The sequence below is a fragment of the Lupinus angustifolius genome, chromosome LG01 (genome assembly GCF_001865875.1).
Source record: "Lupinus angustifolius cultivar Tanjil chromosome LG01, LupAngTanjil_v1.0, whole genome shotgun sequence".
Lineage (NCBI taxonomy): Eukaryota > Viridiplantae > Streptophyta > Magnoliopsida > Fabales > Fabaceae > Lupinus > Lupinus angustifolius.
Genome location: NC_032009.1, coordinates 33,594,153 through 33,608,609, shown reverse-complemented (window position 1 = coordinate 33,608,609; position 14,457 = coordinate 33,594,153). Strand labels below are relative to the sequence as shown.

General features: G+C 32.9%; 2 protein-coding genes across 3 annotated transcripts; one reads left to right on the top strand and one right to left on the bottom strand.

The window, feature by feature from the left end:
• On the bottom strand, positions 307-4,358 carry LOC109361545. 2 transcript variants are annotated; one of them, XR_002109305.1, is made up of 4 exons: positions 4,059-4,358; positions 3,477-3,557; positions 1,935-2,496; positions 307-318 (listed from the first exon to the last, which is right to left on the bottom strand). XR_002109305.1 is itself a non-coding variant. In XM_019607038.1 (3 exons), the coding sequence occupies exons 1-3, from the start codon at positions 4,215-4,217 to the stop codon at positions 2,095-2,097; spliced, it is 642 nt and encodes a 213-aa protein (XP_019462583.1). In that variant the 5' UTR covers positions 4,218-4,358; the 3' UTR covers positions 1,931-2,094. The 2 variants fall into 2 exon arrangements, 1 of the variants encoding a protein (XP_019462583.1); XM_019607038.1 differs by lacking the exon at positions 307-318 and having other exon boundaries at positions 1,931-2,496.
• LOC109361537 (protein BRASSINOSTEROID INSENSITIVE 1) lies at positions 9,610-13,350 on the top strand. Its single transcript, XM_019607022.1, has one exon. It carries the CDS (start codon positions 9,748-9,750, stop codon positions 13,105-13,107), a length of 3,360 nt encoding a protein of 1,119 aa, XP_019462567.1. The 5' UTR covers positions 9,610-9,747; the 3' UTR covers positions 13,108-13,350.

Genomic DNA, 14,457 nt, shown 5'->3' with positions numbered 1-14,457 from the left:
TTTATCTTCAACTACTTTATTTAATTTCATTTCATTTATTATATTAATTTTTTATTTTTTTTAATTATTAAACAATGTCCGCAGGTCACCTGTAAACTCGTTAGCCAGTTTTAAAACGGACATGACATTAATTTTGTCCGTTAACTCAATGCGTATATGTCTGTGCGTGCCTAAATTTTTACAGGTATTTGTGAGCGCGGGCTAAAGAGGCCGGGCGGCCCATTTTGCCATCTCTACTCAAGGAAAGTGATAATTCAGTTATAGCAGAAAAGTGAAATTGAGATAGCTTGGTTGAATTTTAGAACCTTCCAGAAGTAACTGAAGTGCAAGGAATCGAGAGGAACGAATGAACAGTGTGGCGCGGAAATGAATGTTGGAAAGTTTTTCATAAAATACTGAGGAGAGGGAATAAAAGTTAGTTTTCACTTTTCAAGGCACACTTTTTTATGTCATAGTTATGGGCTCATGTTGGGCTTCACGTGTGGGACTAAATGAAATTCCTAAAGAACCCTCATTTTTTACAGCTTAGATACTTTTCAAATAGGTCTATCCGGAACTTAAATATTTGACACTTGAACAGTCTTTATACGAAAAATACTAAATTTAGCAATTATAACTTTCAAATAGTGTAATCCGGAGTAAGGACTTTTGTGATTACAACTCTCAGGATAATCAATTATGAAAGTGTTATTAAATATTAATAAGCAAAAACACTTTCAGATAAAACTAGTTGGTCCAATAAGACTGCGAAAACGTTAAATGAATGGTATTTTCATGATTTTTATTAAAGAAAGGTGAGGTATTAAAGTTAGGGAAATGTAAAAAATGTCATAAGGACATTATTCGAGGAAGAGAAAGTGAAAATTTTGTCTTGACAAATGATGTTTTCAGATATTTGTGAAGTTTTGATATTAGTTTTTAAGATTAATTTTCTTCTTTTGTACTCTTTAAATAATATCTTTAGGGCTTCTTAATAGGGTGTTAAATGAGCACCTTCTCCAAAGCCCATGCTGTCCCAAAATTCCAGAGAGGTTCAAATTAACATTGGACATTGACTTGGTTTTATATACAGAGTAATATTTTCATATAAAATCACCTATAAACCCCTCATGTACAAGCAAGTGAGTCACTTGTAAACCAGTAAATAATAAGCAATGTACAACCTTATGATATATGCAACTATCTTATGTATAAGAGGATTTGTAAAATAACTATAGAATGCTAAATCATTTTTTACAAACAAATACTCGGTGGAGAAATTAGTGTTGTATAAGTGAGGAAAAAAAATAAAGACCAAAATTACACCACAAAAATATATCACCCGATAAAATTGCTACATAAATGAAATTAAGTAAAGGTTATACGGCAGAAGTGATTTTATGTATATTCAAGTATTTAAGAATTCACTCAAAACTCAAACTTATTTACCACTCTATTTTCTCTACACTTGAAATATAACTTTTATGTGAAATATAACTCTTGTGTGAAATATAAAATTGTATAGCACATAAAATCATAATGAATATTTAGAATAAATAAATTGCAACACAGGTAAAATTACTTATAATATAAATTAAAGGATTCATATTTAAGAGAATTTTACCTAATCATGTTAGATTCACAATTATAGAGGTTAGTATGTGATGCAAATATCAATTTATTACTCTGAATAAATTTGTGTAAGACCTTAACTACAGCAAAATGACATGTAATCAAACACATATGTTGTCCCATTTTTTGTACAACTTTATGTACTATCACCTCTAATTGGTTGGAAAAAAAATTATTTAAATTAAAGTTACAATTATTTATATTTTTCTGACTAATCATATCTCCTGTTACATGAAGTGGCAATGAGACACCCCTGCAATCAACACAAAAGTCTATTTTATTTGACTGCAATTTGCTATTGGAACTTTCAGGAGATGGCAAACATTCTTATGTTCAATCTTCAAACTGGACCATAATGTTAAATAAATGAATTGAAGAGTATTATTCACAATAAATTAAAACACTTTCCACCACCACACACATGTATGACCACAAATTTCAGAAATCAACTTTTTTCTTTTCCCTATTCTAAATATTACAGCATCAGTATGAAAAATCATGTACTGGACTGTCTGCATGCATATCCATGCAATCACTGGAGTTTGAAGAATTTGTATCCTTGTTCTGGCCACTAGTATTATTCATCTCACTGTTCCGATTTCCATTCCCCGGCAACACCAAGTTACTTGAAGGGCAGCTACCCTGTGCCAAATGATACAACTGCAGGTTGCGGCGAATGGGGCTAGAGAGTGCATTTGAGAATACAGAGTTCTTTGCTTGTTGATCAGGTTGCCCGGTACGTATTCCGGGTACAGAAGTTGTCGAAAATGCATTTGAGGGTATGGATGCACCGGTGTTAGTGTGCACTGCAGTCTGGGAATTTTGTTGCTGAAATGCTTGCCTTGGGGACATTGGTGATTCCTCTGCTCCGTATTCAAGCTCATTCTATATGACATGTATATCTCATGGTTATATATCTCTCTATATTCAGCTTAAATTAAGATACATCTGAAAAATGGATTCATCAACTATGATGGATAGCCTCAATTCATATACTGTAATATATGTATGACAATAAAGTACCAGTCAATTCGGTACGTGGCAACAATCAAAATCCAGATGACACTTTCCCCCTCATATAGACACAGGGCATGACATATAAGAACAACCGAACAAACTAGCTCTTCTTGAAACAAAAAACTATCCACGGAGAAGGACACAATGTTTTAAACTGCGGTTGCGTTGTGGTTGCGTTTATCGCAATTGCAGTTTCTGTTGTGGGCAATTTAAAACACATACACTCTGGAAGTATTCAATGTAATCACAAGTTATGGTTTTCAGGTTCATCCAATGACTACTTATAAAACGAAAGGTTGAAGGATGATGGACCCATTAAATAGAAGTTTCGCATTCGCATTCGCATTCATAGCAATTGACAAAAGGATTTATGACTTTTGGTGCAAGCAAAATTGTCAGTACCAAAACCATGTAAGTAAAAGATAGTTCATAATATAAGTAGCAAACTAACTCAATTACAATTTGGAAAGGAAGAGAGAATTTTCACTGAAAAGGCAATTTGGAAAGGAAGATTGATTTTAAAGATCACTTTGTTAATAAAAATAAGAGCAAATACCAATTTTATTCTATGGTGTTTTTTATGGTTTGATTCCTCGAAAATTGAAAAAGCACAAAATGGTAGCAAAAAATATCAAACAATGTCAAATTAGTCTCTATCTAGTATTGTAAAACTTACTAAAAAGGACTATTTTGACCCACATTTGTTTGTTTTGGGATCATTTTGGACTTTTTTCAATTTTCGAGAGAACAAATCGGCAAGGTGGAAAAAAAACATAATAGAAATGAGTATTTACTAATCACATACGTTACAAAACAGAAAGAGAGTACATATTGAAATAGTAGAAAACCTGCAAGTGAGTAAGTATATCAATGGTGTTGACCCTTGATCCTTCTTGTTGCTGTCTAAGAATCCATTGGTACATTTTCTCCTGTAAGAAAAAGGGAACAAAACAAAGTAGTGTCATTCATAAAAGGGAGTGAATAATCAATTTTAAACATACATCAATACATTCAATAGATTTTGAAATAAAAAGAATGTAGTTTTCTAGTGATGTAAGTTCCTCCAACACATAATCAGAAAGACCAAAAGGTCAAAGTTTGATTCCTGTGAATGACAATGATCGGGAAGACAGAAAAACATCCCGAAAAAATTAGTTCCTTATACATACAATTAATAGTACCAAAAAAACAGATTTTGAACGCAAAAAAAGCAAAGAAGTGAAAAAAAGCCATTGAAATCACATAAAAAAGTTAAAAAGCAATCCCAAATCTAAAATTGTTATACCCAAAAAGCAGCCAACCCTAAAAAACTAAAAGTGGTAGTAAAAGTTCAAAAGCAACATAAAAAAATACAATTTTGATGAATTTATTTGGATATATAGAGATTTAAACAATGAATAGTGAGAGAATATGAAAAAAAAGATGAAGACCAGAGCGTGACGTTCACCGGCTTGGAATGAGAGTTTTTGTTGAGTCATGGCGTGAGTGTAGAGATGAGAGAGAGAGTTAGCGGTGGAACAGAAAGTGGAGTACATGGTTCGATCCACTTCATCGAGGCGCGTGGCCACAGATTTCCTCTTCTTACCCATCTTATTGATTCAGTGATTCAGATTTGAAAAAATATAACGATGGAGTTTTTGAGGGATAGAACAAAAGAGAAACAAAAGAGTAACAAAATAATAAAGTTGCACAATGACGGTGCTGCTTAATCTTTTTCCAACTGCCCTCCACGTGCGTCAAAAATAATAATCATATCATATTAAGTGAGAAAAAAAATATATTCATTGTTTTATACTATGATTCGCAACTTGGGCATGTTCATGGGGCTAAGGACATGAAAAATGTGTGCATAAGCTTTAAAATGTTTGTCTAATATGTCTTTTTTGTTAATGAGTATTTCAAATCGGCAGTGGCCCACAGACATAAATGAATATTACAATAAGAAATTTGATGGATCAAGTATGACAAAAGTAATTTATGTTTGGTTTACGCATGTCTGGTTTATGCAAAACAAAGTGTTATATTTTGTGTTTTGAATCTCACTATCACATTGTTGCATCCATGTAATTTCAATTATGATAACATGACTATTGTAATATTTCAATAGTGAAACAAAAAATAGGAGACAATATATAATATCTTGCAATTAGGGGTGAAACAGGTCAGGCTGCCTACCAGGGGTCTATTACCTGGCCTATAACAGACTAGATCAAACCAGACTTTTCTCGTAAACAGGTCGGGCTCAGGCTTTTTGAAAAGTCTATTTAGTTTAACAGATCAGGCTTTAGACCATCCAACTGGCCTATTAAGCCTAACAGACCGGTCTATTTAGTTATATTATGTAATAATGTTCATATTTTATAATTTTAATATATAAGTAATGTTATTATATATGTAATTTTAATATAAAAACGTATACAAAAATATAATTTAATTGTTAGGATTATAAAAATCTATTTAAAAGCATGCATATTAGTTATTTAAATATAAACATGATCAACCTATTTCAATGTAATATAGTATAATATACTTTTAATCATGCTAACAGGTCATGCCAGACTTTTAAACATAACAGACCTAGGTTTTTAGAAAAAAAATTAAACATGCTAACAGGTCAGGCCCAAACTCCTATATGGTATACAGGCTCGGTCTGTTTAAGGCAAAGTCTGGTCTGACTTAGCCTGTTTTCACCCTTACTTGCAATGCATGTACTAAATCATTATTAATTTTCTTAATTTAGTGCGACCCACTCTGCCCTAATATAAATGAATGATGGATAATTTATGGATTATGTATAAATTGTTATGCCGAGAAAATGTATAAATATTATACTCGAGAAAATGTCTCCTTTAGTTTTTTTGAAGAAAAGAACAATTAATTTAGTTCATCTCTCAAAAGTTGAATCATATTTTTATTATTAATAATGGGTAAAATTGGTTTTAAATGGTATTTGAATATTTTGGATATTATTTTAAATTTTTTATTCCTCATAAATTAAATTGGAACCATATTTTCTTAGGAATAAATTTTAGTATTTATTTATTTTTGGATATTGTGAAATTGTAATTCGTTGCATATTTAAGTTTGTAATTAGTATTATTATTATTATCCTTGGTTTCTGTGATGATATTCTCGCCATTTATATCTTTAAAGTATTGTTATTAATTGGTTGCATATTTAAGTCAGATAAGGAAACTTTGCACTGGTAATCATGTAAATATTTATGTGGAATAAGAGAATGAACATATTCCTTAATTGTCTTATTAGTATTAATGTCTTTCTTCATGGTTACTTTTTCTGTAATAACTTCCCACATATTTGTTTAGTGGGATAAGTTTTTACTCAATCTCATCTATCCCATTATTAAGACAAAAATTAGATGTTCGATTTATAAACGAGATACTTATTAATAGAAACATTCAGATATAATTACATAAAAATGATTTGTCTTACCCATAAGGTAAGATATACTATTAGTTATAAAAAAAAATGAGAAAACATTCCATGAATAATTAAATATGATGCACACTGCAACATGTAATCATCTGTAATAAAGAAGCAATCTGGAAAAAGAATATTCATTATTATGTTGTTTCAACCAATTAATTAGATATCTAAAGTTGTGTAGATTCTAGGTGATTATAACATATTCATCACTAAGCAAAGCAACATGATTCTTGCGTCTTCTATTAATGATACTACAATAATAGAATCGTGTGTTTCTATAATTCTATTGCCATCATCAATCCAATCTTTCACACATACTTTAATATTATATTACCATCAACAGTCGAATCTTTCACACATAATGTTTTATTTGATTAAGACAAAAAAAAATACATATGAGAGACAATAAAAAAGGAAAAAATATATAAGAAAAAAGTAAATTTTTATGTTGTCTTACATGAAGAAAATAAAAAAGAAAGAGAAGAGAAATAAGTAATTTTTTCAATATTTATATCGTCTTGCTCAAATATGGGTGGTCTAAATCACTTTCATACCAAGGGAGACTTACTTTTTGGCTAATTTTATGGCAAAGATTAATACACAATTATATTCGTGACTATTGTATTGGAAATTTACTCTCATTGACGTGACTCTAATCATTGACATAAATCTTTCTTTTTAGTTTTGTTTTTATTCATTTCTAATGTACCAAAAAAGTAAGAAGAGAATAAGATGATACTTATTATTCCATGTTATTAAACTTTTTCCACTCTAATTTTCTCTCCATATTTAATGAGAAAGAATTTTGTGCGGTAATATTTTTATTTTCTTCGCCCTCAGTCCTCACTCTCTTCTCAATCAAATAAGAAAAAAATCACTTTCTACCCAACTTTTCCCCCTTAAATTTGTTCTCCTCTTTCTTTATCCAACAAAAAAGAAAGCTAAACCGCAAAAGTTGTTCCTAACAAAACACCTCCTCCAAATGCTACAAATATATCGTAGTGTTCAAAAGTCAAATCATAAAAACGCAAAGGTGATAAAAAATGTCAATCGTTACTATATATGTTGGTGTCTTTTTTTGGGTACATACTATACGTTGGTGTTTGATATAAAAAAATGTTTTTTAAGTATATTTCTCAAACTATAATGTATTGACCAATGTTGTGAAACATAAGTTAGAGGTCAAGTTGGAAGAGATCTTATTTCAGGTTTAACCAGTTTAAACGAGTAAATTGTCTGGTCGAACCGAATGATTTTATATATAATTAATAATTTTTATTAATAAATATATAATTATATATAAATGTTAAATTTTATATAAATTAATAATTATATATAATTATATTGAAATAATTTCTCAATATTTTTGTAGACCAGAGTAAAACAAGACATTAGAGTAGTTTTCCATTTTCTCGTATTATTCTGGTTTAATGCAGTCAAACAAGAATTTTCTCAGTTTCAAGAGGTCAAACTATCATTAGCTAAGACTGCAATCTTAAACCGTTTTCAAGACAAGTAAGTGGTCAAATTGGTCAGTCCGCTTAGTACGATCAGATTCAGTCCTCGTAACACTATTGACAACTTCCTTTAATTCTATTTTTGCTTAATCATATTACGTAAAGTCATTTAAAAATAATAATTTATCTACACATGATTGGTTTAATAGGTCTGTAAATGTTTTTCCTTAAACAAGAACTCCAGCTGAAGCCTTACTTACGAAAAGAATCCTCGTTGAAAAAGGTTGCCTACTATATTGTGGGTCTTTCCGATTTAAATAGAAATGTCTATCGCGGAGAATACTTGTAGATATTGTTATTAATATTGTATTAATAATTAATTAGTGAAAGTATTATTATAGTGGTATATTAATGTTAAAAAATAATAAAGAAGTTCATACATATATTTATTTGCACAAATTTCAAAACAAAATGTATGATTTTGTGCTAGATTATGTTTTAAAAGTATAAATAAATGTAGTAGTTGTATGTTTTATCTTTCACAATAACATTTGGTGAAAAATAAATTACTTTAAAAAAAATTATAATTTTAAATGAAAATTATATAGTGTGTTAGTGCGATTTAAATGAAAACTGAGCGGTATGATTAGTATGATTGCATGACCAATTTTTTATGAGTTTTGGTAAATATGATTACATGACTGGTATAATTGTTGTATTATATATAGACTAGTTCAAGTGAACTACCTTCCGCATATATGCTTGTAGAGTATAGGTGGAAAAAAAAACTAAATTCAACATTTCAAACCCTTTGCCAATTTAAACCCCGAAACATGTTATTTTTAAGGCATTTTCAAACATGGTAATCTCAAATTTTATGTAAGATTCCGATGAATACAAAAGATTACCTAATTAAGGACACCGATTAAGGAAGAATGAAAAAGTAGTGTTGCATTGAAATTAAATGACATGTTTAATATACTGAGAAAAGCTAAGCTTGATTTGTTTCTATTGACTTATTTCTTTTGTATTTCTTAACTAATTTCCTTAAGGTACTAGTTAAATATATATGAAAAATCTTAGGTAATGTTTTAGAATACATTTTCATTAAAAGTGCTAATACTTAAAAATTTAAACATTGCATTTTTCAATAAAAAAAAGTTTTCCATATTTGGATAGATTACTAGATTAGGTTGAAAACAACCACGCAGGAAATTTATATTTGTCTATTTTATATAGGTAGGTAAAATAATAATTTTAGTTACATTTAATGTCAATTATCAAAACATGAAGTTGGAAATAAAGTTAAAACATAAACCTTATATAACACCATATAACTATATAGTATTAAGTTATTGTATTGCACTTATTTTTAAAAAGCATACACCACTAAAGCATACACTGAGTCACTGACACTCTGACGATGATAGATCAGTATTCATGGCGCCCATGTACGATAATAAACGAGTTTTTTTATATACATATATTTTGGTTTTCAGTTTTCACTTCTTCAATGTAATAGTGTTTTTTTAATTCCAAGGACTAATTTCCTTTTACACTGAGATTGTTGAAATGTCTTTTGCCTCCCCTAATGAAATGCTTTTCATACATGGAGCAAATATCAGACCTAAACATTATACTTAAAAAGAATTCACTCATGATATACTGAATCTCTAGATAGAATAAAGATTATGTTCCCAAGAAAATCATTTTTCCATATTATCAAATTTTATAAAATAATATAAAAGTATTAGTTGTTATTTTCATGTTTTTTCTTTTTAACTGAGTAAGTGTAATCTTCATTCATTTGTATAGGTCGAATAGGTGGAAAGATATAAGATTTAATTCTTCATAAGTATATTTATTGAAAAAATAGTGATACACTTGCAAAAAGATTTATTCCATGGTTGAATGAATACTTTTGGTTACAAAAAAACTATAGGTTAAGCCACATGTTTCCCGGTTCCAAAATTATTAGTTTTTCAGCATGAAAGATAAAAATGTAGAAAGCTGAGATAAATGAAAGAGAAGATGATATCAGCATCCAAATGATAGAAGGTGAGAAAGTGACATGGCATGTGACACTGTCTCTCAATGTTCATTCATCTCCCTAAAGTCACTTTTCTCTCTGCTTACCTAAACCCACACCCTCTTCTTTCTCAACTCATCTCTCTCTCTCTCTCTCTCTCTCTCTACCCATTCACACAAAAAAATCATGAAAACTTCACACAACACCATCAACTACCACTTCTCCTTCACCCTCTTCATAACACTCCTCACAACAACAACAACAACAACATCATCATTTTCCACTCATGAGGTGCAACTTTCACAACTCATAAACTTCAAAAATTCTCTCCCAAACCCTTCTACCCTCTCAAACTGGGCACCATACCCTACAACAACAAACCCATGTTCCTTCACTGGCATCACATGCACTCCACAAACTAACCATGTTTCCTCTATAAACCTCACTGGAATCACTTTATCTACCACTTTCACTCTTGTATCAACCCATCTTCTAACACTTCCTTATCTTCAAACTCTCACTCTTAAGTTAACTAACCTCTCCGGTTCTCTTCCTATGCTTATAAACTGCACTACCTCACTCACTTTCATTGACCTTTCTCATAACATGCTTACCGGTGAAACTGATTTTTCCGGTTGCAGTAACTTGCACCATCTTAACATTTCTTATAATAATTTCTCTGAAACTGTTCCTTCTTTTGGTGATTGTTCTAAACTTGAGTTTCTTGATATCTCCGGTAACCAGTTTTCCGGCGACTTCAGTGAAAAACTTTCTGGTTGTGATAGTTTATTGTACTTGAATGTTTCTAGTAATAAATTATCTGGTTCTGTTTCTTTGCTTCCTCGTGATATAAAGTTTCTCTACCTTGCTGGAAATAGTTTCCTGGGAGAGATTCCGGCGAGGCTGGCGCAATTATGCTCCAGCCTCGTCGAACTTGATCTTTCCTCGAATAATTTCTCGGGTACGATTCGGGCTGGTTTTAGTTCTTGTTTGGGGTTGGAGTCATTGGTTCTTAACCACAATGAATTTTCTGGTGAATTACCGGTTGAGGTATTGGAGAAAATGAGGAGATTGAGAAGGCTTTCGCTTTCGTTCAATGGGTTTTCGGGTCAGTTACCAGAGTCGTTGTCGAAGATGGTGAGTTTGGAGTTTTTGCATTTGAGTTCTAACAAGTTTGAAGGGTCAATACCAAGAGGGTTATGTGAGGATCCTATGAATAGTTTGAAGGAATTGTACTTAGAGGATAATTTGTTAACTGGTTTTATTCCACCTTCACTTGGTAACTGTTCTCAACTTGTTGCTTTGGATTTGAGTTTCAATTACTTGAAAGGTACTATCCCTTCAAGTTTAGGGTCTCTCTTGAATCTTCGAGATTTGATCATTTGGTTTAATCTTCTCAATGGAGAAATTCCACAAGAATTGATGTATGTTAAGACACTTGAAAATTTGATCCTTGATTTTAATGAGTTGAGTGGTGAGATTCCTTCTGGCCTAAGCAACTGCACGAAGTTGAATTGGATTTCCTTGTCGAATAATAAGCTCAGTGGGGAGATTCCAGCATGGATTGGCCGGTTATCCAATCTTGCTATCCTGAAATTGAGTAACAATTCCTTCTCTGGAAGGATTCCGCCACAGCTCGGTGATTGTCGCAGCTTGATATGGTTGGATCTGAATACTAATTACCTTAGTGGGCCGATTCCTCTGGAGTTGTTTAAGCAATCAGGCAAGATTGTGGGTAATTTCATGAGTGGGAAGACATTTGTGTACATCAAGAATGATGGTAGTAAGGGTTTCCATGGAGCAGGAAGTTTGCTTGAGTTTGTCGGGATCAGGCCGGACCAGATGAACAGGATATCAAACAGGACATCTTGGAATATCACTAGATGTTATCAAGGTAAGCTTCGGCCGCCTACGTTTTACCACAACGGTTCCATGCTTTTCTTGGATGTTTCACATAATATGTTGTCTGGTAATATTCCCAAGGAGATTGGGAGTATGTTCTATTTATACATTCTGAATTTGGGCCATAATGATATATCTGGAAACATCCCAGAAGAGCTTGGAAACTTGAAAAATATTGGCATACTTGATCTCGGTAGCAACAGGCTCGAAGGACAAATTCCACAATCCTTAACCTACCTATCCTTACTCACGGAAATTGATTTGTCAAACAACCTTCTATCAGGTCCGGTGCCTGGATCAGGGCAATTTTTAACTTTTCCTGCTAGTAGATTCTTGAATAACTCTGGTTTATGTGGAGTTAATCTCACTCCATGTGGCGAAAACTCAGGATCTATTACAAATGTAAAGCATCGGAAGTCGCATAGGAAACAGGTAACTGTAGCAACAAATGTGGTCATGGGAATACTATCCTTCTTGTTCTGCATCTTTGTTTTTGTTATAATCGCCGTTGAGACCAGAAGAAGAAGGAAGAAAAAGGAAGGTGTGCTTGATGTCTACGTTGACAGCTGTTCTCATTCAGGGACAGCTAATGTTGGCTGGAAGCTGACCGGTACTCGTGAAGCACTTAGCATAAACCTTGAGACATTTGAGAATTCCCTTCTAAAGCTTACTTTCGCCGATCTTCTTGAAGCTACCAATGGCTTTCACAGTGACAGCATTGTTGGTTCTGGTGGTTTCGGTGTTGTCTACAAGGCTCAATTGAAGGATGGGAGTGTTGTGGCTATCAAAAAACTTATACATGTTAGTGGACAAGGGGATAGGGAGTTCACTGCCGAAATGGAAACCATAGGGAGAATCGAGCACCGAAACCTTGTTCCACTTCTTGGCTACTGCCAAGTTGGAGAAGAGAGGCTTTTGGTTTATGAATACATGAAATATGGAAGCCTAGATATTCTGCATGATCAAAAGAAAGCAGGGATCAAGCTTGATTGGGCAGCAAGGAAGAAAATCGCGGTTGGTGCAGCTAGGGGATTGGCTTTTCTTCACCACAATTGTACTCCACACATCATTCATAGAGACATGAAATCAAGCAATGTATTGCTTGATGAAAATTTGGAGGCTAGAGTTGCCGATTTTGGAATGGCTAGGCTTGTGAATGTTATGGATACTCATTTAAGTGTCAGCACACTAGCCGGAACCCCTGGCTATGTTCCTCCAGAGTACTATCAAAGCTTTAGATGTTCAACTAAAGGCGATGTTTATAGTTATGGTGTAGTCTTATTGGAGCTTCTTACAGGCAGAAAACCAACAGATTCAAGTGATTTCGGTGATGACAATCTCGTGGGATGGGTTAAACAACTTGCCAAACTGAGAAAAGTTGATGTTTTCGACCCCGAGCTTAGGAAAGAGTATCCGAATCCTGAGCTTGAGCTTATGCAGTACTTAAATGTTGCTTTTGCTTGCTTGGATTATCGACCGTGGAAGCGCCCGACAATGATTCAGGTCATGGCAATGTTTAAGGAAATCCAAGTAGGATCTGATATACATTCCAAGTCTACAATTGCCGCCGAAGATGGAGGTTTTGGTGCTGTTGAAATGGTAGACATGAGCATAAAAGAAGCCACTGAATTAAGCAAGGTGTAGGCAATAAATTCAGTAAAACTCAAGATTCTTTGGGGCAAAAAAGAAGAAAAATGTGGAGATTATCCTAAGTTTTTCTTTCTTTTCCCACTTAAAATTCTTTCAGATAAGAGAAAACTGATAAAAGGGACTTGCTTAGTTGCTTTGGTCACCCTACAATTTGATGTATGTAATCTTGCTACTTCATGAAAAGAAAGATGTTCAAGTTGTGACAAATTTATGTATAGACACTGCTTCAGTTGTTAATCTGTGTCCTAGATTTTCATAGTACTTCTCAGTCATCAACCAGATTATCCTTAAAAAAGGCCTTTGAATCTGTTATGGTGACTAAGGTAGTGTTTTGTGCACTATAAAATGTTTGTTCTCTTATTATTTGCAATATGATAGGTAGAGGATGAGTTTAGTACAACGGTAAGGTCGTTGTTCAGTAATTACGAGGTGACAAGTTCAAATTCTATAAAGAGTCTCTCCTCTCCACTTCTAGGAAAAAACTTTGTACATCTATCCTCTATAGATTTTACTAAGTAAGATTTAAAATCGTTTTATGCTCTCATCAATGAATCATTTTGGACTCTTATTGTTTTGTTTGCTAATTTAAGGAGTATAGGGAATGTATCACTCTACTGATTCCATTTTCCTTAAGTCGTGTAATAAGGAACAAAAAGTTAGGACTTGTGTGCACGTGTCTATTGTGAGCTACACAAATGATTGAAAATCCTACTTTGCAGATTGAGAGAAAATTGTAAAAGATGATCTGAACTCTGTGCAATAGCCTTTTCCTAATATATATTTCTGATTTGAGTTTACCGGCTTTAACTTAAAACTTGTAAAGAAGAGTTAAGTTTTGGAGGGAAATAAACAGAAAACAGTCATGCAATACACATGTGAAATGACTTTGAAGTTTCCTCTTTCTATTTTGTCATCTCCAAAATTCAATTCGTAAATAAAACCTAAAATGAAAAGATTTTATACATTAATATAAGTGTTTCACCCCAGATAAATCCGGGTTTTTCCGAGCTCAACCCGATCACATAACCCAAACTAAGTATCCGCTATCCACTCGCCAGGGGCGAGCCAAACCCACTACAAGTGCAACTAATGTCTCTGACTCACCATTAATACGTCTCTGACTCGCTGACCCACCATTAATGCAAGCTAACATTCTATCTGTCGCGCTGCCTGCAAATCTCATCTGCCCCGACAGACCAACAATTGTAGACCTGCACGGTGATTAAGGACAACCTTACATACTCCCATTGTACCCATCATGTACTAACCAATGGTCAGACATCACATTAGCTTCAAACTCTATAAATAGAAGACTCCCAAACATGAATTATAATTAATTCTCAT